This window comes from Diabrotica virgifera, chromosome 1, assembly GCF_917563875.1.
Source record: "Diabrotica virgifera virgifera chromosome 1, PGI_DIABVI_V3a".
NCBI lineage: Eukaryota > Metazoa > Arthropoda > Insecta > Coleoptera > Chrysomelidae > Diabrotica > Diabrotica virgifera.
Window position 1 is genome coordinate 245,262,436 of NC_065443.1, and position 27,710 is coordinate 245,290,145.

The 27,710-nt window shown below is 33.8% G+C and overlaps 3 protein-coding genes across 7 annotated transcripts in view; 2 read left to right on the forward strand and 1 right to left on the reverse strand.

The window, feature by feature from the left end:
• The window catches only part of LOC114347815 (sialin-like), a 104,419-nt gene that overhangs the window by 17,338 nt on the left and 59,371 nt on the right, over positions 1 to 27,710 (forward strand). For all 4 annotated transcript variants that reach the window (XM_028298563.2, XM_028298627.2, XM_028298511.2 and 1 more), the window contains exons 2-3: positions 633 to 817; positions 26,488 to 26,724. In XM_028298563.2, the coding sequence (XP_028154364.2) occupies positions 633 to 817; positions 26,488 to 26,724 (422 nt within the window). The remainder of the gene's footprint in view (positions 1 to 632; positions 818 to 26,487; positions 26,725 to 27,710) is intronic.
• Positions 13,362 to 15,820, forward strand: LOC126879067 (uncharacterized). 2 transcript variants are annotated; one of them, XM_050641969.1, is made up of 5 exons: positions 13,362 to 13,777; positions 14,181 to 14,695; positions 14,765 to 15,058; positions 15,122 to 15,503; positions 15,555 to 15,820. In XM_050641969.1, the coding sequence occupies exons 1-5, from the start codon at positions 13,759 to 13,761 to the stop codon at positions 15,722 to 15,724; spliced, it is 1,380 nt and encodes a 459-aa protein (XP_050497926.1). In that variant the 5' UTR covers positions 13,362 to 13,758; the 3' UTR covers positions 15,725 to 15,820. The 2 variants fall into 2 exon arrangements, with proteins under 2 accessions (XP_050497926.1, XP_050497925.1); XM_050641968.1 differs by having other exon boundaries at positions 15,122 to 15,820.
• On the reverse strand, positions 15,751 to 18,521 carry LOC126879066 (uncharacterized). Its single transcript, XM_050641967.1, has 2 exons — positions 17,011 to 18,521; positions 15,751 to 16,961 (listed from the first exon to the last, which is right to left on the reverse strand). The coding sequence occupies exons 1-2, from the start codon at positions 17,627 to 17,629 to the stop codon at positions 15,751 to 15,753; spliced, it is 1,830 nt and encodes a 609-aa protein (XP_050497924.1). The 5' UTR covers positions 17,630 to 18,521.

The following is a 27,710-nucleotide window of genomic DNA, read 5'->3' on the forward strand; positions in this document are numbered from 1 at the left end:
AAACCGGTTATTGCGAAGTAAAAGACCGGTTTTAGGTTTAAACCGGTATGTTTTTCCCATCCCTATTTCCTATTTCATATGCCACATATTTAATGTTTATCTTTAGTTTTTCCCAACTAGGCAACTAATATCAATTTTGGCTTCCTACAATATCGGCATTGCTTTAATCTGTTCTTTAGATCTCTTTCCATAAAGCTGTTTTATTGCGGTGTCCCATAATCTCCCTACATTAATTTTTTCTTCAACCATTCGTTTAAATTTTTGTGAACTAAATTTTAATCTGATTTTTTTTTCATAGCAGGGATTGGTCACTACGCCACTACTGATATCAGTTGAGTTTGTGGCTCTGGCGTTCATCTTTATCATTAATTCTCCATTAGCGATTAGTACATTTTCGTTAATTCTCTCTTTGACTTCTGATACTACTTCATTACCAATGCATTACCATAAATATCTTAGGAAAATCATCGGTTATATAGATGGTAGTTTATCAGTAGTGTCTTGGATCATTGAAGTAAAGTTCTTTGTGTGCTCCTCCGCAACTTACAAATATCTGATTAGAAAAATATCCAATATATATCTGTAATAATTTTTTATATTTGTGCAATATTACTTTTGTTTTTTTTTTTCAGAAATTCCAATTAGGTTTTGGATAGCATGTATGGTATTCCTAACAACATTTACCTGCTACACCACCAGGGTAAATTTGTCAGTAAGCATAGTGTCAATGACCAAAGGAAAAACCAAAGGAATACCCTATTGCAAACTAAAAGAAGGTACAGGAAATGGCGGGAATGAATCACATGAATTACCTGATGTAAGTATGATAGCATACATGTCATTAAAATGGTGTCATTTCTATTAAATGTTGAGCTACCCCCTCCCTCCACTTGCAGAAATTAAAAAACAAATCACTCGAAACTCCAGAAGATGTCGTGATCCTAGACACCAGGTGCTCTGGGTGTTGTTCTTATGGCATATTCGTTTTCACCAACCCCAAAAACCTCCCGAAAAATCTGTTTGCATCAATTTTATGCCGAAAATACTCGAAACTCCAGAAGATAATGTACCTTAGCAGTGACACGGCACTAGGTCCTCCAGGGGGTCGATTCTGATCGTATAGTCGTATTCAGCGACCCCAAAAACCCCCGGAATAACAAAATATGGCCCTAAATATTCGAATATTGACATGTTTACGTATATGCAACTACGCACTACCACCCATTTTTCTATAGTAGTTTTTTTTCCGACATCATCCTGAACACAATGCAAAAAGTTGCATTTCTCTAGGTGCTGTATTCCAGTGTTTTTAGTGCTATATGTCCTGGTATATATCTGATTATTTTAATTGTTTATTTTGTAATAATTATGGTTTTGAGATTTTTGAATATACACTCACTGGCACAAAATTCCGCCACCCAAAATTTTTTAATTTATTGGAGTCACTGAAGGTTTTCACCTCCGATTTCGTTGAACCTTAATCGATTTTCATGAAAATTGGTAAGTAGTTAGAAGATACTTCAAGGAACAAAGGTGATATTATGTCAACTTGCGCTTTTACCCTGGGGGTGGATGCCACCCCTTCTCGGGGTTGAAATTTTTTTATTAAAAATAATACCAGAAATCGATAGAGGGGCAACTTCTAAGCAAAATTTGTTATAGAAAGTTATTAACATAAATCAATACTTTTTGAGTTATTAAATATTGTGACGAATTTCTAACTGAGGCCGGTCCTGCCCCTAGCAGTCAACAAACAACAGCGACACGTCATCGACGAGTAATGTCTCCGCTAGAAGTTTCCCGATGATAGGCGGAGACGTGCCTCAGGCCTTCCAAATGTTCTCGAAGCAGAGCCGTATCTATATAAGCGGATGATTTTTAAGCAGCAGGGAGTCAGTCAATGAACGAGCCGCGACGCGTGATATAATTGTATTCGAAATCGGATTTAGTGAAATGTATTTATTAGTTATCGGAAGTATGTTTAGTTAATTAAATCATAAATTTGAGTTGTAAATAAATTAGATGTGTTAGTTGGTGTTATTTGTAATTATTAAATAAATAAGCGATTTAAATAAAATAATATAAGTAAGTCTTCCTTTATTTAAATTAGTGCCTAAAAATATAAATAAATAAAATAGTAGAGTCAACCGCGTAAAAAGACAATTACGCCACAAATGGTGCAGAAGTGAGGATACTTGAAATAAAATCAATTCAACGTAAATTTTCGGTTTAAATAGAGTGTGGAACCTTTAAAAATAAATAAAATATAAATCGTAATACAGTCGAGCCCGCTTATTAGAATACCTGTTACAGGAATATCCCGCTTTAAGGAATAGAAATTTGAGGTCTCGAAACGTTTCTACTAGCCACCAATGATCGGTTATTAGAATATCCCGGTTATAGGAATACTTTTGCTTGGTACGAAGGCTATTCCATTAAGCGGGTTTGACTGTATATAAAGTGTGTGATCATGTCTACCTTGTGTAAGCTAAAAATTGCAGACCTGAGACTTGAATTGGAAGAAAGGGATCTGAGTTCTACTGGGAAAAAGGCTGATCTGGTCGAACGTCTAAAGAACGCTCTTCAGGAAGAGGGTAAAGATCCGGAAACCTATTTGTTTGAAGACAAGCATGCTGCTGTGATCTCGTCGATTTCGAAAGTATCGACAGACATTACATCGCTAGAGAACAAAGTTTCGACAGACATTACATCGTTAGAGAACAAAGTCTCGACATCCATTACATCGTTAGAACATAGAGTTTCTAGTGATATTCTGAAAGTTTCGGGTGATATTTCATCCCTTGAAAGCAAGATGACTGACAAGATCTCCAAAGTCACTTCGGATTTTGACGACAAGATATCGTCCATAAAATCTACTTTTGAAGAAAAAATCAAGGAAATAGAAAAGAAAATGGAGGAAACGGAAAAAGTAGACAAAGGGATGGAACCCATCTTAACAGACATTAAAGATGATGAAACGAAATACAAATTGGAGCCACGGTCTATAGTTGAAGGGAGTGTAGGTCATGCTCGTGTTAAGGTGCCAAATTTCGACGGAAAGTCATCATGGAACAACTACATGAAACAGTTCGAATCGGCGGCCAGAGCGAACGGATGGTCCGAAAAAGAAAAAGCTGTAAACCTCACTATTGCTCTTCGAGGCGACGCTTTGGATGTCCTCCAGACCATAGTCGTTGAGGAGACAGATAACTTCGAGCAGCTTAAAAAGAGACTGAATATGCGATACGGGCACGAACATTTAGAGCATGTCTATCAGTCGCAGTTTAAAAATCGAAGACAAAAGAAAGATGAAGCTCTTCAAGAATACGAGGTCGATATTGCCAGGTTGGTACGGTATGCATATCCAACAGCTCCCGAAGACATGATGGAAAAGTTGGCTGTTCAAACATTTATTGATGGCCTTCGTGATCATGAAATGCAAAGAACACTGCGATTAGCTCGTCACAAGACGCTGGTCGATGTCTTGTCTGCCGCTCTTGAATACGAATCAGCTACCCAGGCCTCTGGTGGGTACAGTAAAGTGAGGACTGTGAAAGAGGAACAGGATGAGGACAAACTTGACCAGCTTGTTAATATGATGAAAGACATGCATCCAAGAAAACGAAGACCATAAGGTGCTGGAACTGTGGGGAAATGGGACACGTACGGAGTTCGTGTAAGTACCCTAGGTACAATAACAATCAAGAGACTCACCAGCAGGAAAACTAGAACGGGTCGGCCTTAGGGGGGCAGCTTCGACCCGCAACTTTTCCAAAGACCCTCTCATACTAATAGCTTCTTTGAAATGTCGTGAAGATAGTGTATATGTGGATGGAGAAATAAATGGTAAAAAGTATACATTGTTGGTGGATACCGGAGCAACCAGGACCATTATGCGACCGTCAGTTTTAAACAGCCGTAAAAAACTCTTACCAACGAGGTTGCGACTGCGGACTGCCACAGGTGAAAATGCCAACATCCACGGAGAAATCCAGATACAATTAGGGATTGGAGCAGAAAAGTTCGTCCATACTGTCATAGTTGCAGACATCGAAGAAGATGTTATATTAGGAATGGACGTAATGAATTTGCATGGATTTCAATTGGATTTTAAGAACAGGGTAATCAAAGTTGGCAACGAGGAGGTATTTCTTCATCCACATGATGACAGCACCATGCTAGCAGCTATTAGAGAAGATACAGTTGTGCCTGCGAGGAGTGAAACGATCATCGTAGCGCGGCTACAGGGAATTGTAGAAGAAGGAACACCTGTTATGATGGAGCCATGGAACCACGACGAGGAGGTTGGCCGAGGGATCATAATTGGAAAGGAATTGGTTACTTCTGCTAAAGAAATTCCCGTGAGATTGATTAATGTCAATGACTACCCGGTGACCATCAAGAAGGAAACAAAAGTAGGAACTTGTGTACCCGTGACGTCCATAATCCGTCAGACGACAACATCAGATAATTCCAACGACAAGTTCGACCAAATGGTTGCAGTTGCAGGCCAATCTCTAAATCAAATGGAAAAAATAAAATTAAGGGAATTTCTTAGGCAATATCGTGACATATTCCTACCGAAAGGAGGAAAGACAGGAAGAACGACAGTTGTCAAACATAAAATTGACACTGGTACCGCTAGGCCAATTCGTCAATCAGCTCGACGATTACCACAGGCGAAGAGAGAGGAAGCTGAAAGGATTGTTCAAGAAATGAAGAAAGACGGGGTGATAGAAAGTTCTACGAGCCCATGGGTCTCTCCGGTGGTCCTGGTCAAGAAGAAAGATGGAACTACGAGGTTCTGTGTGGACTACCGTTTGTTGAATAATGTTACCAAGAAAGATAGTTATCCTCTGCCTCGGATCGACGACACGTTGGACGCGTTGGCTGGAAGTAAATTGTTTTCTACGTTGGACTTGAAGTCTGGATATTGGCAGGTAGAAATGGATCCAGTGGACAAGGAGAAGACGGCCTTCACGACAGGATCTGGATTATGGGAATTCAACGTTATGCCGTTTGGACTCTGTAATGCTCCTGCGACATTTGAGAGGCTTATGGAAAATGTGTTGAGAGGGTTATCTTGGAAAACATGCCTGGTGTATTTAGACGACATAATCGTTTTGGGGGAGACGTTTGAAGACCACCTGAAGAATTTAGAAGACGTTTTTAAACGACTTAAAGCTGCCCAGTTAATGTTACATCCCAAGAAATGCCAGCTATTTCAAAGTAAAGTCAATTACTTAGGCCATATATTCAGCAAAGAAGGAGTGGCCGTGGACAAAGGAAAAATCGATTCCATTAAGGAATGACCTGAACCAACTGATAAACATCAAGTGAGAAGTTTTCTGGGACTATGTACATACTACCGGAGATTCATTAAGAAGTTTGCAGATATTGCTAAGCCATTAACGCGACTTACAGAGGAAGCAAGGGATTATTGCTGGGATGGAGACTGCCAAACGGCCTTTGAAACTTTGAAGAGGCATTTAATTACAGCGCCAATATTAGGGTATCCACTGCCAGAAGGAGAGTTCATCTTAGATACGGATGCAAGCAATGTGGGAATTGGAGGAGTGCTGTCGCAGATCCAAGGAGGACAGGTACGAGTCCTTGGATATTTTAGTAAAGTGCTTTCAAAACCTGAACGAAATTATTGCGTCACGAGAAGAGAACTTCTAGCAGTAGTAAAATCAGTGGAACACTTCTATCAATACCTCTACGGAAGGAAGTTTCTAATCCGAACCGACCATGCCGCCCTTAAATGGTTAATGCAGTTTAAGAATCCAGAGGGTCAGATAGCCAGATGGATTGAACGACTTCAAGAATATGATTTCAAGATCGAGCATCGGGCCGGAGTTAGCTACAGAAACGCTGATTCTCTATCTAGAAGACCGTGTCCAGCAGAATGTTCCCATTGCAACAAAACAGAGTCGAAGGAAGCAGCAGTACTAAGAACAACAGTGGTCAACGACGAGTGGACGCCTACCAAGATCAAGGAAGAACAAGAAAAAGATCCAGTTTTACAGAAGATTCGAAAATGGAAAGAAGAAAATCGTCGACCATCTTGGCAAGAAATATCAAGCCTAAGCTCAGTAGTTAAGACGTATTGGGCCCAGTGGGACTCATTTATCTTGGAAGACAGCTTGCTTAAACGAGTAATAGAAAATGATGATGGTTCAGTGAGGAGAACACAGATGGTGATTCCAAAGAGCAGAGTAGCCGAAGTACTCCGTCAGCTACACGACAGTCCATCAGGAGGGCATTTTGGTGTAAAGAAGACCCTTCAGAGAATTCGGGAACGATTTTATTGGATGAATAGTTCTGACGATGTGAAGGACTGGTGTAAGAAATGTACTACCTGTGCTACAAGTAACGGACCCTACCGGAAAAGAAAGGCTCCTATGAGACAGTACAATGTTGGAAGTCCGTTTGAAAGAATAGCTTTGGATATTGCCGGGCCATTTCCAGAAAGTGACAATGGATGCAAATACATGTTGGTGATAATGGATTACTTCACGAAGTGGGTGGAGATCTACGCAATTCCAGACCAGAAGGCCGCCACTATTGCAGATGTGTTAATCAAAGACTGCATCAGCCGATTTGGAGTACCTCTGGAGATCCATAGTGACCAAGGAAGGAACTTTGAGAGCGATCTATTGCAAGGAATCTGTGATAAACTAGGCATGAAGAAGACAAGGACCACGGCCTATCACCCGCAATCGGATGGAATGGTGGAGCGTATGAATAGGACAGTCGGCAAGTATTTGACAAAGATGGTGTCCAATCATCAACGAGACTGGGACCAGTACCTTCCGTTCTTCGCAATGGCCTATATATCTGCTGTTAATTAATCAACTGGGCAAACACCAACAAAAGTCCTATTTGGACGTGAGATGCGTCTACCCTGTGATCTAGAGTTTGGATATCGACCTGGAGAAGATGTTGCTGGTGAGGATTACGTGAATGAATTACGAAGAAGAATGGACGATATACATGAGTTGGTCCGTTCTAATCTTCAGATCGCTAGCGACCGAATGAAGAAACGATACGATACCCAAGCCGAGAAGGGATGTTTCAAGGAGCACGACAAAGTCTGGCTTTATAATCCAAAGAAGCGAACAGGTTGTTCTCCCAAGTTGCAGCAGTTCTGGGAAGGTCCGTACCTCATTGTCAAGAAAATCAATGACGTTATCTACCGAATAAGCAAGATTCCTAGGGGAAAGCCGATGATAGTCCACCATAAACGGTTGGCGCCGTACGAGGGAGACCACAACGTAGATGAAGAAGTGGAAGTCAACCAAATTCGAGGAATACCTGACCTTACCTTTGAAGAGTTCATGGGTGCCTACGGAGGTACCGGTAAAGCAAGACATGGTGTTACCACTGAAGAAAAGCGAGATCTTCTCGCACTTCCCGATGACTATTCGCTGGCCCATACCATCCCGGCCAGTATCAAAGACGCACGAGGGTTGGCATCCGCCTTCCGAAGGAAGTTTGGTCGAGTTGCAGAACTTCAATGCCAACTGCCAGCTCCTGGCAAAGCATTGAAACTCCAAGATGCATCACGTTACCTATTCTATCTGGTAACAAAAGACACTGTCCGTGACCAACCTACCTACCAAGATGTATGGGATGCATTAATTCAATTGAGAGAGCACGTGTTGGAGTCCGACGTGCAAAAGTTAGCCATGCCAAAGTTAGAATGCAGCCAATTAGACTGGAGAGTTATCCGAAATATGGTAGAAGAAATTTTCCAAGACACCGAGGTCCAGGTGTTAGTCTGTTGCAATCCGCATAGTTACTGGTGCGGAGAGAAGACCGTCCCCTGCCACTTTTATACAACTGGGAGTTGTAAAAGAGGGTCCAGTTGCCGATACCAGTATCCAGTTCCAGTCCTGACAAGGTTCCAGGAGGAACCATCTTTTAAGGAGGGGGCAATGTGACGAATTTCTAACTGAGGCCGGTCCTGCCCCTAGCAGTCAACAAACAACAGCGACACGTCATCGACGAGTAATGTCTCCGCTAGAAGTTTCCCGATGATAGGCGGAGACGTGCCTCAGGCCTTCCAAATGTTCTCGAAGCAGAGCCGTATCTATATAAGCGGATGATTTTTAAGCAGCAGGGAGTCAGTCAATGAACGAGCCGCGACGCGTGATATAATTGTATTCGAAATCGGATTTAGTGAAATGTATTTATTAGTTATCGGAAGTATGTTTAGTTAATTAAATCATAAATTTGAGTTGTAAATAAATTAGATGTGTTAGTTGGTGTTATTTGTAATTATTAAATAAATAAGCGATATAAATAAAATAATATAAGTAAGTCTTCCTTTATTTAAATTAGTGCCTAAAAATTTAAATAAATAAAATAGTAGAGTCAACCGCGTAAAAAGACAATTACGCCACAATATCAAAGATTTTATTTTTTCTTTAAAAAATGCATGTTTTAAAGCTGTTTTTCACGTATTACTCAAATAATTATTGCCTTTTGTAAAAAAGCTATTATTTCCAAAATTAAAGATAATAAAGAATTTAATACACTTCCCAGTCAAAAAACTAAACTAATGTTATTTCAAATTGAGTTATGGGTAATTGAATGTATATTTTTTTCGACGAGTACTCAAATCTAAGTATTCAAGCTTACGTAACGGGAAAACGATGCATTTTATATAATATACTTGTTAAGCACTTGTCAAAGTACTTCGGAATACTAATCAAATGAGCTCCAGTAGAAGTTAATAGCATCAAAATTAAGCAAAAAGAACCCTTTCGATTTTTTTAGGAAAAAGTGAAAAATAAAACATACGCCATTTCCACAAAAATTAAAATTTGTAGTAATCCTCACAAAAATTTATTTAGGTGAACATAGTTAATAATTTCAACCATTTTGACTGGTTTAAAATGCATATTTTTGAAAAAAAAGATATAATTTAAAAAATCAGAATTTTTAAAATTATCGTACTTTTCATTGACTTTTGATAATAGCTCCAAAAATACTCAATATACGTAAAAAATCATATATAACAAAATTTTAATTTTTCTATTCCAAATACTTTATCCACTTTACTATTTCCGTAGAGTAAAAAATAACCGAGATAGAAACGTTTAATATTTCAATTTTGCAGCGAGAACCATGTAACCGGGGCCATTTAACCTTTTATTTTTAAAAAAGTAAGAGGTTTAAAAGACTAATTTTTAAATTTTAGTTTAATAACATTTTTTGGAAAAATTTTTAAAAGATACATTTTGAAACATTTTTGGTGCACAAATTTTAATGCTATCAACTTGTTTGATGGCTTATTTGATAGATATTTCTATGAACTTTGACAAATTTTTATACGTTTATGCTATAAAATGCACTATTTTCTCGGTATTTAAGCTTGAATACTTAGATTTGGGTACTCGACGAAAGAAATATACATTCAATTACCTATAACTCTCTTTTAGTTAACACTGAAAGGTTTTCCTAGTAAGGATTTTATGTGATTTTTTATTAGCCTCAATTTTGATAATAATAACTTTTTTTCAAAAACTTATAGTTTTTGAGTTATTTATGAAAAATCGGTTAAAAACATACACTTTTCTCACGAAAAATTAAAATCTTTGATCTTTAATACCTCAAAAAGTTTTGATTTATTTTGATAAATTTATATAACAAATTTTGCTTATAATTTGTCCCTCTATCGAATTGTGGGGTTATTTTTAATAAAATAATTTTCACCCGCGAGAAGGGGTGGCATCCACCCCCAGAGTAAGAGCGCAAGTTGGCACCATGTCACCTTTGTTCCTTGAGATCTCCTCTAATCACTCACCAATTTTCATGCAAATTAATGGAGGTTCAACGAAATCGGAGGTAATAGCTCATATCCACCTTCAGTGACTGCACTAATTAAGTTTGACAATTATTTGTAACTTTATTATTTCTACTCCGATTTTCAAGATCCTTGCATCAGTTTATAGATACACGTTTTGGTGTCGTTTGTTATTATTTCGGTGACAAATTTTTTTTGCTTAGATGGCATTATACAGGGTGAATAGAAGCGTTGTATTTGCTCCTAAATTTAAAAAATTCTGTGAAAAAATTGGAGTGCTGATTTTGATACATACTCCTTTTTTATTATCCTGGAGATATTCCTAAGATTTTGCTTTTTGAATTATCCGATTATCTCGTTTTTTATAAGAGCTGTATAATTTTTTGTAAATAAAAACACCGATTGATATAAATATCTTAAATAGAGGTCGGATTGATAAGATTAGAATGACCCGTATGCAGCTCAGATCTCAATCCAATTGAGCTTTCATGATATGAATTAAAAATAGCTATTCGCCGTCTCCTAGGCATCTAGAAAATTTGGTACATTTATGGCCCTGGTGAAGGAATAACGGGCTATTCCACAGGCAAGGAAAACACATCTTTATTCGATGCCAAACAGATTGAGAGCAATCGTTGCTGCGAAAGGTGGACATACCCGCTATTGATTTGTTTTGTTTTGTTGTTAAATTTGTTTTGTTTTGTTAATTTTAGTGCGTTTGATATTTTCAAAGCAAAGTTTTTATTTACAGCTTTTAAAAGAATAGAGATATTCGGATAATTCAAAAAACAAAATTTTAGGTATACCTTCAGGATAATACAAAAGGAGTATGTATTTTTCACAGAATTTTTTAAAGTTAGGAGAAAATACAACGCTTCTATTCACCTCCGTATAATACCATCTAAGTGATAAAATTTTATTACCTGAATATTAACAAATGACATGAAAATATGTACCTACAAACTGATGCAACAGTCTTGAAAATCGGAGTACAAATAATAAAGTTATAAATTGTCAAACCTAATCAAAAATTTTTGGTGGCGGAATTTTATGCCGGTAAGTGTAGTTTGATATAGGGAATTTTGCCACCTTTTATTTTAATAATATTTAATTTTTTTCTCTTTGTTTCATGAATATCCCCATTCTGCTTTTTAGTCAAATCCTCTTTTTAGCCCTTTCTTTTTGAAGGGTTCTCTTTCCTATTTCCTTTTTGGTTGTTTTGTATGCATTCTTCCTTGTGTTTCTCACCTCGATTAACGACCCCACCCATGATCTACCAGGACTGAGCAACAGTGCCTTCGAGTATAGTGTATTAGTTTTTATCGCCAACCGTCACTAAAGTCATTCATTATTGTACTCATTTGCCCTCATTTGCGGCAGTAAAGTAACATTTTATTGTACTGAAAGAAGAATTTTACTTTACCTGCCGCGATTAAGCAAATTAACCGAAATTTAATGTAAGTGGTCGATGCCAGTTAGAGATGTATCAAGTCAAACTAGTTTGATTTTATTCAACAAACTTGACTTGACTTGAAAACCAAACTTTTTTTGTAAAAAAGTTTGACTTGACTTGATTTCGATATCTTTAGGTTTGACTTGAAATCAAACTTCTTCAAACAGTTTGAAGTTTGAATATCGTATTGCGCAACGTGTTTCTTTCCAATTCTAATTGAGGGCGTACCTACTGACTTTTGTTTTGACTTATTTGGATAGGTCTGAATCTGTACTCTGCTACTCCGCAAATTAGTTTGTAGTTAATATTAAGAAGTATGTGCTTGGCTTGTTTATTACGTTCATTTTGAAGTATGTGCTTTGTGAAGTAATATCTAAATCTGAATATTTTTCGGCTCAGAACAAGTACCAGATCAAATTGAGTCTGATTTTGCAGGTATCTCTTTTCTTCCACTGCAAAAATTAAGAGAAAAAAATCTGTAGTTGAAGTAGAATTAATTAAGAAAAATAAATATACTGATTTATTTGATATTGCGGCAAGTGATTAAAAAACAATGAAAATTTAAAACTACATACCTGTATAATGTAAAAATAAAGAACAGTGTTATAAAATGACAATTAGTAAACTAATTCTTTAAGATGACATTGCAAAGTCGCAAAAAATCATTAAACCTAGTCTACCAAAAATATAATATTTTGTTGTTCCTTCATAAATTTTTGTTAAAGGGGCCGTTCAAGTATCGTAACACAATTTTACAACCTCTTTAACCCATCTGTACTTTTTCATCTTTTGTTGTGAAGAAAGGTCCAGCTATTTATTGCCAACATGTGTTACTGTGCTTGATCTTAAGACCAATTTTATTTTTTAAAATTTTTTCACTTGAATACTATTGTCCTCTTGTAACATGAGCGAAGCGTGAGGGGGCAATATAATACAATCCAGGGGTTCTATGTAAAATATAAACGAAATTTGAAAAGTTAGGAGATTGTGATTCTGTAGTTTTTTATTTAGGTTAAAAAACAATGTTACATAACGCGCTGTTCGAACCCCCCCCTCCGTATGACGCGCCGTAACGTTTTACATGACCCCCTCCCCCAACTTCATCATCATCAGTAGCTCGACAACCCTTTTTGGATCCTGGCTTGTTCTAGGATTTTTCGCCATTCTGTTTTGTTCCTTGCTTTGTTCTTCCAATTGGTAAATTCAAGTGTTTCAGGTATTGTTCCACTTGTTCCATGTATCTAAGTTTGGGTATTTGGGTCTTCCCTTTGACTTTCTCCCTACTGGTGTTTCCCTCATTATATGTTTTGGTATTTCGGTCTCAAAAATCCGTTTAACATGGCCCATCCAGCGCAGACGTCCGATCTTTAAGGATGTTATGACGTCGGGTTCGTTGTATGTTGCGTATAGTTCAAAATTATATCTTCTGCGCCATACGTCATTTTCTTTCACCCCCTTATAATCGCTTTTTGACAGTTCCATGTCTCTGATCCATATATAAGGACCGGTTTTATCAGGGTTTTGTATATTTTGCATTTGATTTTTCTCGTAATGTTGTAAGATCTTACATGTTTACCCAACAAACATTTTAAGTTGATTTAACGTTTCATCAGCTAATTTTAGAAGCTTGCATGTTGAACAAAGGTAGTCGATTAGTTTGTTTATGCATCTGTTCAGATTCTAAACAGGCGAAAAAGGAGAAGATAATCAGCTTAAAGCTGAATAAAGTAGCATTTATTAGCGCTTCTTCAACTTTTATATGGCTATTCATATTGCTACTGTACCACTTCTGCAAAATGAAGAAATACTTATTCAGTTTCTAAACAGCTTTACTTTCAGCCTTTGTTCAGCTGCTTTTGACCAATTTTCACGTGTTATATAATTTGTTTCCTTGCTGAAAAGTAGCTTTTGCAGATATTATACAGTCTATTTTTCAACTCTTCTTCAGCTTTTTATAAATAAAACAAAAATGTTTTTTTTTTATATATTTATTACGATTTATTATCGACATTAGCTTTCTTTTAACTTCAATTTCACACTTATTTTATTATTTTATTTAAAATCGTAATACTTACTTTTTTTATTTTATAGTGTCTTCTGTGCGATTTGAACCTGCTACCTCTCGATCCATATATCACTGCCTATCCCACTGAGCTAATCTGGCACTTACCAAAAATGTGTATTTTATTGTATAAATGAAATGCTTTGGAAGCTGAACAACAGCTGAAATAAATTTGAAGAAGCGCTGTTTATTTGTCGAACAAAAGCTGAAAATAATTATCGGAATTTTAGTTGAATAACTTCTGAATACTTTCTGCAAAAGTAAACAACGCCACATTCACTAAATTTTAGCTGAATTGAGATTGATTATTAGCAGAACAAAACACTCCTGGGATTTACCGCGAAAATACTGTCTTGTCTGTAAACGGAGATCAAAATTTATTTGTTTTTCCTATTTTTATAGTGATTTTTGCGTAAGTTTTAAGTCAAAATGAATAGGTGTAATCCAGGTAAGTACGTTGTTTATTATTTATTCTTTAAGTATACAAAGTGTTTGTAAAAATGGATATTAATAATTATCAATATTATACATTTAAAAAAAGTTAGGTTAATTATTTTTTTACATTTAGTATTAAACTTATTAAATTATGAAATATTTTGGTCTTAAATAATTAGAATAAACCTGGGATATATTTATTTATATAAGGAGACTGATATTAACAAACTACTAATAAGTTACAAATCTTCTAATTAAAATAATGGGTAAATAAAAAGTATACTTTTATTATTATAAGAACGTAATATGAGTTGCCTATGCATTGGATGAAATTTAAAACTTCTTTTTTTCTACTTATGTACCTATGTAATATTGTAGTTAATATTTGAAATTTTAATTAGTTTAATTTATTACAGAACCCCATTTTAAAATCGTTGAGACGATAGAAGCTGGAAGGTCGGTCTTAACTGTTGTTCCACACAAGTGGATAAAAAACAAAATTTTATTTTGGCCACCAAAAAACGTGAAAAATCTGATAAAGGATGTCAATTCTACTCCAGACATTACGTGGAATAAAATAATATGTCGCATCAAAAGAAATTATTATAAAAATCGCATTGCAGCTGAAACTGAACTTTTAGAAATGTCGGGAGGTTCGGCAACGTCTTCAACTGATTCCGAGGTTTTAGGAGAAATGAAAGAAAAAAATAAAGTAAGAAACACAAAAAAGGTCACTAGTCAACAAAATTTTGAAACTCTGTTTGCATCATCATCGTCAAAATTTTGTTCGTTTCAACCAATCATACCGGAAGAAACTCCTGAGCCTGTTGTTGAAAGCGAAAATATAATTTTGGAAACCAATTTTTCGGATGAGGCAATTATTTCTCCTGAAGCAATTGCAAATGCGCAGTTTTTAAATGTCATCGAACAGGTAAGTTTTTATTGGAAACATTTAAAATTATTACTTTAATTACTTTTTTTTTGCACCCTTAATTATAAGCCTTTGATTGGAGAAGAAAGTAAAAACGACATTATTAACAAGTTGAATGACATTGAGCAAAAATTTAATCAGTTTAAAAATGATATAACAGAGAGCGTAAAAGATATGTTGGTGAAGGCAGTTGCGGCAATTAAATCAGATTTTGATGCCAAATTATTGTCAGCAATGCAGAATTTTAAAAACAATCATCAGGATGATGACAATATTCAATTTGAATTTCATGCCGTTTCAACCTCACAGGAGTTAAGTCAATTAGAGGAAAATCTCAAAGATCCAAATTATGAAAAGAAAGTAGTAAGTTATATTATTTCAGTTTTCATTTAATCTTTTAAATTTAATGTTGATACTGTTTTCTAGAGAAATTATTTTAAAAAAATTATTGGTAATATTCCTGATACTAGTAATGGTTTGGATACCTGCTATAGTATTGTAGATTATTTTTTTGAGAAAAAATTTATGGTGCAGTGTTCGTGGACGGGAGGAAGTAGAAGCAACACTGAAAAATGTTGTATTAAAAATTGCAAAAATATTTTAGAAGTGTTTTTTACAATAGTCCAAAGTTCCAATAAAGATTTTTCGAAGGCTTTGTTGAAAAAATTTATAATTGGAATTACAAGAAATGCAAAGAAGCGTAGTTTAACTGGAGGCATCCGCCAATCTTCAATACATAGAAGAAAAAAATCAATGGTTAAAAAACAACGTTTAAGTGGAAACAGAAAAGGTGTTGCTCAAAGACAAGGTAAAGGTACCTATATTAAAAAAATGTATAACATAAAAATTATTATTTCAGGCGAAAATGAAATTTTTTATGAAAATGAGCAATCATTTAATGAAGAAAAAGAATATGATGAAGATAACGATGAATATGGTATGGAAAAATATGAAGCTGACGGTGAAGATGCTATAATAGAACATGACGAGGTTGAAGAGGAAGATAATAATGATACAGACACGGACTAAAAGAACATTTTTATTAAAAAAACTTTTTAATTTACATTCAAGTTTTGTTTATTTTTAATAGTGTGTAGAAGAGGAATAAAAACAATTTTACTTTCATTGTATTTTATAACAACCATTTTACAAACAACATTCTCTAGCAAATAAAGTTTCATATTATTTAAATTTGTAATGTTGCAAATATATATGTGTAAATTTGATGATCGAATGGGATAACTAAAGAAATCTTCTTTTTTCTTAACAGATTTTCCATGTATGAATATTTTACCACCTTTTTCTGATGCAGAATTCATTTGAACAATGTCATTGTCATTTGTTAAAAACCATGAATTTTTGAAAACATTACTTAAACAAAAATTATGAGAATAAATGTAGCACTTGATAACATTCCCCCTTTTCTTAATTTCTGGCTGTAAACTTGTCTTTTTTGTATCATTGCTCAATATTAAATTTCTTTCGCCAATTCTATTAACAATTTGCTGCAAACTGTTATTTCCTTGGCGCAATAATTTTTTTAGTTGAAATAATGTATTCTCAAATGGGTACGTAGATATTGTAAAAAGTTGTCCAAATCTATTAACATCATCAACCACATGTTCTAAGTTATGAATGTTGCTTGTAATAAATTGTACGCCATAAATAATCTTAAAATCATCTATATATTTTTCAAACATTAATTGGGCAACCGAACGATTTTCAGCATACATGTCAGAAGAACATATTCTAACAGCAACAAAAAGAAGTAAAAAATGTTTATAAACGTCAGTGTTCAACACATCTTTTAAAATAACAATTCCAATATAATTAAGAAAATTGCGCCATTCTACTCCTTTCCAGTATGCCAGGCAATCTAATCCTCTTGTGGAACGATGAATTTCAGATGGAAGTTTCACAGATATTAAATGTTTGGAGATCCTCTCAATATCACGAGCACATAGCTTACTTGAGAAACCCATAGAACCATCTTTCCATCCTGTTAGACAACGCTTCATCACACCTAGCTCTAAAAGATGTAGTTCATCTGCTACTATAAAATCCTGCACCATGTCAACTTCGGAAATTTTCAAAATTGGTGACTCTTGCCCTTTATGGTGCTTACCATAATGTTTACTTCTGAATTTTGCATCAGTTCTAAGAGGACATTTTATATCAGGAAATACAACAGTTCGAGAAAGATAAGAATATTCGCCTTCAGTAGTGCATTTAAGGCATCCATTAATCCCATTGAAATTGACTACACCTGTAAAATAAACTAGTCAATTTAAGCAATAATTAAAAAAAACAGATACCTTTAATAAATGCCCGTGCAGGTGAATCGCAGATAAAGCATCTAATTTTTATGTGAATCATATGCCCATTAACACAGAGTCCATTTGATTGCAGCCGCTTAACATCCTCAACAAAAGGCTCCAAAAATTCATTTATATCTAGAGGCTTGTTATTTCCATGGAAAATGCCAACAATCATAGGTTGTATATCAGGCATTTCATATATGCTACATAAAATTGGCCAAAACTGACGTTTGGAACTTTTATATATTGGCAACCCATCTATATTTACATTGAGCTGTATTAACATGTCTTTTGACAAGTTTTTAAAAGTGTTCGTTAGACAAACGTCAAGACCTTGATGCCAATATTCTCCACCCTGTATAACTTTACAACTTTTTTTCGTATTTTTTGGCGTTTTTAATAATGTTCTAGCATCGATAAATAAACTAGAATCATACTGTCTCTTGATTATTTGTAGGAGATCTTTTAGAGCTGCATGTGTAATATTATGTCGGATTGCCCAATTTCCTAATTCGGTACTTGAACAAGGCAATAATTGCGTTTCAGTATCTTCTGTTTTAAAAATGTCTTCATCAATAAACTGGTCACCATCATCTGATGTTTCACTGGTTTCCATTAGATTATCGTCAAGATCACTTGATGTGCTAGAAATACACTCCTGTTCTTTAGAACCTATGTAACAAATTATTTTTTATTTAAAATATACTCACAAAATTAAAACAAAATTACCTGATCCTGATGCTGTGTCGTTAGCTTTTGAATGAGAAGAAACACTACTTGGTGCATATAGATTTTTTAAAAACTCTTCATAATTTGAACGGTTTACCTTTAATTTTCGGTAATAATGGCCAGATTTTTTTATTTTTTTTAAATTTTGAATTGATTTTTTATCCATATTTTTTAAATATTAAGTAAAGCACAGTGTATATCTTTTATCTAAATAATTAAAATTATATAGCAAATATAAGCAATTGTATAATACTTAATAATCATCAGCTGCAGAAGCCATTTTTCATCGAACTTAAGTATACACCTTTTGCAACGAATATGAACGATTTAATTAAATTAAAGCTCCTTTTCAGCTTTATATCAGCTTTTATAAAGTTGCTGATTAAAAGTACTTACAAAAGTTCTGGACAAGCACTATTTCAGCCCAGAATATAACTGAATAGAGAAGGTTGAATAATGTATTATGAACTGACTTAAATAGCGCTTCCCCAGCCTCTTGTTCAGTTTTTTTTTACATTGTTGATCAAAAGTAGACAAAAATTCTGCAGCAGCGCTAGTTCAGCTTAGCATTCAGCTGAATAAGATATGCTGAATACTATAATACAAAGTGCCTTAAATAGCGCTTCTCCAGTCTAATATTCAGCTTAAGTCAATTGGCTGCAAAAGGGCTTACAAATAATCTGAAGCAGTGTTTGTTCGACATATTAAACAGCAAAATAGCTTAAACAGCCTTTGTCACTTTTATGCGACTACTAATCAGCTGCAGTACTCAGTATTTAGCTTGACCAGCTATTATATGTTTGTTGGGTAATTAGTCCATTTACTAAATTGCGTTACCCTCTCCCAACTTGCGTTACGTAATAGTTTAAAGCTTCCAAAGTAGATTAAATTACACTTGGTATGATAAAAAAACTATCCAACGAATTCTTTGTTTTAATCTAGTGACACTCTAATATAAAAAAGTTGTGTGTGTGTGTGAGAGAGATCCTGGCATCAGACAAAATCTATTTGCCACAAAACATGTAAATTCTTAATTACATTAAATGATTTCATATTATTGTCTATTTCTAAACTATACCGCTATTTTTGAATTTCTGATAAAATTAATGATGGAATCTAGTACCGCTTTATCTGGGGAAGAAAGGAGAGCTGTAATATTTAGTGGCAATGGACACTCGTGATGAATTAGTTCTTGATACAGAATTGAAGAAGATTGAGAGTTCAGAGAACATTCTAGAAATATATGATTTAGATCACCAATGGATACATTGTCACAACTACAGACAGGAGAGTTAAGTATTCCAATTTTATATAAGTGAGATGGAAAGCGAGCATGATTCAATTTTAAACGAGTCAATACTGACATTTGTGCTCTATTATAATTAAAGGTGAAATGAGGAATGTCTTTTGGAAGTGTAGGGTGAATTCTGAAATAAGGGTTTGTAGATCTATTTGCAATTCTTTTGTAATCAGTTTCCCATTTCCTTCTGATATTAGGTTGGAGAGCATTATTCAAATCTTTTAAATTAAATACTTTGTCCATATGGTGGCAACTGTGACTACTTTTTGCGGCTATATCCGCAATTTCATTACCTTCGACTCCGCAATGTCCTTTCGTCCAAATAAACGAAACAGTTACATTATTTTGTTTAAGATCCATAATTAATTTTTTAATGTTCAAAATTAAGGCATTTCGGAATTGGTTTATTGGGTGACCGCTAATAGCTTGTAATGCTGATTTTGAGTCTGAAATTATTGCCACATTCGTGCATGTTTGAGTTGCACACCATTTTAGTGCCTTTTCAATAGCAAAGGACTCGGCGGTAAAAATGGAACAATAATTTGAGATTCTGTACTTTTCAATATGATTTATGTTTGAAACAAAAAATGCCGAACCTGTGTTTAGCTCCGTTTTTGATCCATCTGTATATATTTTAGTTAAGTTCGACCCGAGACCATTCACAATGGATTTTATCATGGCTTGGTTTAAGATATTACAATCTGAATACCGAGGGAATATGGTGATAGGTTTGTCAATTATAGAATCGAAACTGTGTGCATACAATGGTATTTTATTAAGTTTAACAATATCATTTTGAAATAAGTTTGTATCAATAAATGCATCTGCCAAAGTTATATCGATAAAACGAAACTTCCAGCAAGCAATTCTAAGCATACAGGAATCATTTTTAAAAAATTTACCCTATTTTGATTATAATCGCTTCCTGTATCAAGATACTTGTAGGTGGCACTCATTGTATTATTAATTTTCTTATCTTAGTTGGCAACTAACATAGTTGGCAGTTGACGAGAGGCGAATAAGTGAGATATATTGTATGAGACAGACTGTGGGAAAGAAGCTCAAAAAAAAAAAAAAAAACCTAATCTTGGGACCAAAAAAAGGGGGAACGGGGAAAATGAAGGGCCTCCTTGCTTACAGTCTGTGGATAAATGAAGGTAAAGTGCTTCGGAAGCGATGTCGACCTTGCAGCGGCCATTCCGTTTTCGGAGCGCTGGATGACAGAGGAGGGTCTGGTTTAGCAGGTAGGCATTCGGCGTAGCCTCGGCGACGAGAGAGCGTTTTAAAGCACCTCGGGAACTATCGCTGGTACTACGAAGAATGAATCCTGCACTAAGGTCAGTCAGGCGGCGTTCTGGACTGAGGTGTCTTTTGAAGATTCCAGACCCCCCTCTTTAAAGACGAAAAAAAAAAAAAAAAAAGTTGGCAACTAACATGTCAATCTCCACAAAAAAGTATATCTACTAAATAAATTATTTTTCAAACTCTTTCAAACTAGTTTGACAAACAGTTTGAGTTTTCAAACCTTTACGATTGACCAGTTTGACTTGACTTGAATTATTTATCAGAAGGATTGACTTGAGTTTAACTTGAAATTAAGTCAAACTCAAGTCAACTTCAAACATTCAAGCCAAGTTTGTGCAACTCTAATGCCAGTAATCGAGTGGCGAGTATTTGAGTGGACTTAAAATTCATTTACTTTAATTACTAAAAATATTGTACACAATTTGCGATATTCTCAATTAAATGTATGCCAAAAAGTGAAATTCTGTAGTATTTTGTAATTATATTCATATAAAATAAACTAAAATTTTACCGATTTAGTAATTATGGAATATTGAAAACTATCGATTAAAAATAGAAAGCGGCCATCTTGCAAGTTATCTGTCATCACTACCATGAAATTATTATGATGTCTAAAATATAAAAGTTCTTAAATTGTAAATTGTAAGTTAGTGTTAAAACCAATATCAAATTATGTTGGCAAATATTATTTTATATCAATATAACATATCTTAACCGAATGTCAAATATACCAGCAAACGAGAAGTAAACTCAACCTTCCCAGGGACGTATCTGAGCTTCTTAGAGACAATACAAATATCATACAGTTTTTAACGGAAATAGGAACAAAAGGCATTTAATTGTGTCACAAATTTTTCAGGTATACTTTTTTTAGTATATATGTATTTACTTAATATTACAATCTCTTTTTATTTTTAATATGTATTTTCCATTGTTATCGTTTATAACCCGAGTGGTTCGGACGCCATTAAATTAAAAAAAATATGTTGCCGATAAAATTTTGTATGCACAACGTCAGTAAAGACTCCTTATCGAACTCGTCTGTTACTCGTCGTAATATCAGACTCGTTCGATAAAGAGTCACTTTACTGACTTGATACATAAATAACTATTAAGTATGGTACTATACTATAATGCAGGGGTGGCCAAACTGTGTTTTGCGAGCCACATGCGGCTCTTTGAAGAATTACTTGTGGCTCTCGATAAATGTACCAGAGATCCTTTCCAATTTTGTGTTATTATTTAAAAAAATTATTATCGTTCCATATGTGTTTCAGAATGTCTTTTAAATTACTGACAACAAATATGAAAGACCAAATGCAACTTTGTAACAAATTCCATTTCCATCCAAGCTAAGAGTGATATGACAAATCGAAAACTGCGCGAAAGCATGTTAAGAGTGGCGCGACAAAAAAATCAGTAATCAATCCACTCTAGACCGATTTGTATATTAATTTAGTCATTTTACTCGACTAAAAAAAATTTGTTACAATATTAAACTAGAAAAACGTAATGAGTAAATAAAAAAACCAGAAGGAATATTGACCGAAGTCCAAAATTTATTTCAAGACATAAAATAATTTAATTCGTCTCTTCATTTTTTTCTGAATTCATTTGAAACAAACATAGCCCATAAGGTGAATTTTTTAATACCAATATATGACCCAAACAACATCTAGAGAATTGAAATTAATAGAGACGCAAGAAGATCAAGCTCGAAAATAAAACTATAAGTCGACGCCGATTACCGAATTTTGGAAATTTGTACCAAAATCGAAGTACATACTCTAAATTAAAATAGAATGCTTGTCGGATTATTTCCATATTAGAAACAACGTACTTGTATGGAACATTTAGTTCCATTTTAAAATTCGTGAAATCCTAACACATATCAGTATTAACCTACTAGCATCTGAAAGAATTACTGAGAAGTGCTACCACAAAAATTATTTATTTACCAAATTTTAAAGAATTACCAAAAGAAGGAAAACAAATGTTGGACAGGGAAAGGAACGAAAACATTAGAAACATGTTAAGACAGGGACCAATAGAGAAAAAAATTGAAGAAAGAAACTTGAATTGGTTTGGACATATAACTAGAATGAACGAGAACAGACTAGTAAAGAAGGTGGCAGATGACAAGAGACAGGGAAAAAGAAGAAGGAGCAGACCTAGAAAAGAGTGGATGGAACAAATCCAGGAAATCGAAACCCAGAAACGGAAAACAGCGCAACAGGTGAAGGAAATGGGAAGAAGACCGGAAGGCGTGGAAGAAGTGGGTCAAAGATGGATAGGTGATAGCAAAGTTCGACTCTCTTATTGGGCATAAGGACAACGAGAAGAACAATAAGGAAAATAAATGTAATTAAGTTTGAATATTTCGTAATTTTATTTCTGTTTTCAATAAATAAAAGTTCTGTTAAAAAACATTGTACATACCTTCTTTACATACTTTTTGAATACGTTTTTAATTGCGGCTCGCGAAAAATTTTAACTTGTGAAAAGTGGCTCTGGCTATCAAGGAGCTTGGCCACCCCTGCATAATGTATGGTATAACAGAAGTACTTTTTTTTATCTCAAACAGGTCCATTGCACCAAAAGTGATGTATTTATCAAATAGATCAACACTTAACAGAAAGGACACCCCTGTTGAACTATTGAATAAAATAAAGTGTTAAAATTGAATATAATAGCGTAGGTGCAAAATTCGGAGCAACGCCTTTTAAATGCATTCATTTTTTCCGAATCTTGAGAAAACTAATTAGTATTTTTGAAAAATTTAAATACACATATTCTGGGCAGATTATCGGAGAATAGGCCGTTTTTGGGAAAAGTTATTTACCAGCAATTTTATTGCTGGAATCGAGTCTTATGATTGTATATATTAATAATATAGGTGTGCAAAGTCCGCAGATAGTGTACTACTTTTTTTATAAACAAAAAGGCGCCCGAAAATCGAATTTTTTTCAATTTTTGCTCTATAACTCCAAAGATTTTAACTTTACACCAAAAACACTCAAATAAAAATTCACAGAAATTAATTTCTGCATAGAGACGTGTTTTTCCCGATTTATTTCGACGAAAATTTTCCAACAAAATCTTTAATTTTGAACTAAAATTTTAGATAAGTAATTGTTTCAATCAATTTAGTAATTGTTTCAATTTAATCAATAAATAAATAACTTGGTGATATAAAAGCTCTTTTACATTATAATTCCAGAAGCCGATGGAAATTGAATGAACAGTTTAGCAACAATTGAATTGTTAATTAAAAATTTACGGTCGCTATAATAACCACAATAATTAAGATACATAAGAATAACTATGATTTTGTATAAAAAAACACTGTACCCATCTAATGTACTTTACAGAATTGAAATCGGACTATTTAAGCGGCCTCAGGAATATTTTAAAATTATAAAAAATTTTTTGGCTTATAATCAAATAGAATATCTCGGGAAATATTTAATTAAATGAAATCGAGAAAACGGTATTGAAAAAAGCGGCATGAGGCTTCTTTAAAAATAAAAAATATTTAATTGAGATGAGTGGTTCCTGAGATACAAGCGATCAAAGTTGACCGGCATTTACGGCAAAGATATAAACAACAGGACCATAATTTTTGAACCGTCACCTTTTTATTTTGATCCTTTTCCTCCACACCAATTTTCGTATCTTTAAAATATTCATAAATATTTTATCATAATAAAAACTATCGATATTACGAGTGAAAATTGCCAAAAATAGCAAAATTCCAATCAAAAATTAGGTTGGAGAAAATGTAATCTCACTGTTCAAAATCGATATTCGTTAAAAAAATGCATTTTCTCGGCTTACCATAGAGCAATTTTCTTCATTCTTTTTTATTCCCAAGTAACTCGACTAACTAACATATTATTAAATGTCAAACTTGCTTTGGTTTTGTTATAATCGATTAATATATTTATAAGAAAAGAAAACTACATATTTTTCCAGTTGTAGACTTTTTTAAGATAAACTTCCTACAAGTGCACCTTTTAACGTTAAAAACACAAATATTCTCATTTGAAAGCTGTACAATTATTTAAACTATCTTTATTTAAACAAATTAAAAATTTTTGTTATAATAAATAAATTAATTTATTATAACAAAACACAAGCAAGTTTGACATTTAATAATGCCTTAGTTAGATGGCTCTGCTCGAGTTACTTGGGAACAAAAACATAATGAAGAAAATTGCCCCATGGAAAGCCGAGAAAATGCATTTTTTTAACGTATACCGGTTTTGAACTTTGAGATTACATTTTCTCCAACCTAATTTTTGACTGGAATTTTGCTATCTTTGGCAGTTTTCACTCGTAATATCGATAGTTTTTATTATAATAAAATATGTTATGAGTATTTTAGAGATATGAAAATTGGTGTGAAGAAAAAGGATCTAAATAGAAGGTGATAGTTCAAAGATTATGATCCTGTTGTTTATATCTTTGCCGTAAATGCCTGTCAACTTTGACTGCTTGTATCTCAGGAACCACTAGTCTCAATTAAACATTTTTTATTTTAGAAGCGGCGTCATGGCGCTTTTTTTTTAATAACGTTTTCACGATTTCATTTAATTTAATATTTCCTGAGATATTCTATTTGTTTATAAGCCAAAAAATTGTTTATAATTTTAAAATATTCCTGAGGCCGCTTAAATATTCCGATTTCAATTCTGTAAAGTACATTAGATAGGTACAAAGTTTTTTATACAAAATCATAGTTATTCTTATGTATCTTAATTATTTTCGTTATTATAGCGACCGTAAATGTTTAATTGACAATTCAATTGTTGCTAAACTGTTCATTTAATTTCCATCGGCTTCTGGAATTGTAATGCATACTAAAAGAGCTTTTATATTACCAAGTTATTTAATTATTGATAAACAATTACTTATCTAAAATTTTAGTTGAAAATTAAAGATTTTGTTGGAAAAACCCGTATTTTCCGGGGAAAATTTTCGTTGAAGTTAATCGGGAAAAACACGTTTCTATGCAGAAATTAATTGCAGTGAATTATTATTTGGGTGTTTTTGGTGTAAAGTTAAAATCTTTGGAGTTATAGAGCAAAAATTGAAAAAAACACGATTTTCGGGCGCCATTTTGTTTATAAAAAAAGTAGCACACTATTTACGGACTTTGCATACCTATATTATTAATATATACCATCATAAGATTCGATTCCTGCTATAAAATTGCTGGTAAATAACGTTTCCTTGTATTTTGCTAATAACCCCAGAGTAAGAATGAAAGACTACATTATAACCGATAGACGAAAGTCCCTGAAAACTTCTATAATATTTATTTTAATAAGTTACAGGGGTGAAAAAAGTTAAACAAAGTGTGATTTTTAATTTAAAATATCTCATTCAAAAGCAACTTTTTGTTTATTTTAAGGAACTTTCTGCCCTCGGCAATAATGTATTATTTGATTTTGCGTTTATATTTTTTTAAAAATATTTATAAGTTTTTTCAAGAGTCGAAAAATAAAATGAATGCATTTAAAAGGATTGGCCCGAAATTTTGCGCTTACGCTCTTAAAAAATAAATGCATTTCACTTACCAAATTAAGATTGGGTAATTTAACTAACAGATATGGTAGCAATTTTTTTTTATTTTAAACGGGAAAGTGAATAAAATAGAGAGGGTTGACACTTTTATAGAAAAATATTTGTATAGTTTAAATCTTAGTTACTTAGCGTCTTGTGAGTGGTTAAACTAGATGGAACTTTACTTTACCTAACGGTACATTTTTCGGTAACTTCTTTAAGGGATTAGTTTCTATATTTGCAAACAAAACGTGATGAGACTCAATAGGTAGATATAGCGTCAAATCAGTACAACTTTCAAGGGGTTATAAAGGGTATACGGTATAGTTATTTAAACAAATAGTAATAGTGTATACCATTACAGTAAGTAGGGATTAACCTTACGGAACATTAGTGAAAATAGGTCCGTGGAGTTTCTAAATAGACGGTGAACAAATTGATTTCCTGAGAAAATTTTAACAAAAATTAAAATCATATACTAGATTGTTGAAAGGTTACACCTTCTTAATTTCTTTTATTTGTTATGAATTTCATAAAAAAAATTTCAGTGTTATTAATATGCTTATTTTTAGTATGGAACTAGATACGACTGGAATGAAAGAATTCAGGGATCACTTCTGGGAGCTTATTTCTACGGCTACATCCTCACCAACCTGCTTGCCGGATTGACAGCTGAATATTTTGGCCCTTTAAAAGTAATTTTGTTAGTCCATGCAGTAGCTGCAGTAATGAATACCGTTAGCGTATTTGCAGCTGGATGGCATTGGGGCGTCCTCTTCTTTTGTCGATTAGTACTAGGAATGGGCGGGGTAAGTTATAAACTAAGTTTTATTGTCTTTTGTCATGAAGTTAATACTGTCGTCTGATCTCAACAAAGAAAATGAATTATTTCTATTTCTTATTAACTTCCCATAAATCCTGTAGGACAGAACTTTCAATTAAGTTTTTATCCTTTCATTAAACTCTTATGCAAAAATCAGACTGCTAGTTATCAGCAACATAATTCCTGTCATTTGACATGTTCTACGTGTTGGACTTGATAAAATGCCCAAAATTTTTGTTACACAAACATTTTTTCATATCTTATATAACGTTGACTATTGAATAAACTTTTTCACAACAATCAACAACCTGCTAGTTTTCACAATCATAAACTTGTCAGTATGACACATATATCACGTTCCACAATTAAAGCTTCCCCTGTTGCAGTGTTTCCATACATCAAAGTTTTCCAGCCTCGACACCGTTAAGGTATGAAAACATTTTCAGCTTGCTATTAATAAACCATTTTTGGTATGCGCGGTCCAGGACTAATATACACACACCCAAACTTATATGGAATCACCTGATATTTCTTATTATTTCGGGCGAATTTAAAAAAACGAACACACGAAGTCAAACAATATTTATTTTAAAGCAATTTAATAACAAATACATAACAATTAAATAAAACAATGACTTATTTAACAAACAAATTGAAAGTAGTTGTTTTAAAGTCAATAGCATACAAAATTTCAATGTAAAACGAATAATGTTTAACTTGTTTTTATTTATTTTTTTTTTGTATTTTGTAATGGTCACTGTTATCACCTCTAGTCCTTATGCAAGCTTCAGATTTCGTGGGCACGCTCCTAATAAAATTATCAACATTTTGTTGTGGTAGGTTGCTCCATCCTTTAAAAGCAGCTTGTACTAGCCGTGCGGTGTTTTGTGGATTATCCCGGCGAGCTCTAATTTTTCTTTTAAGCATATCCCACAAACACTCTATAGGATTAAGCTCGGGTGAGCAAGCAGG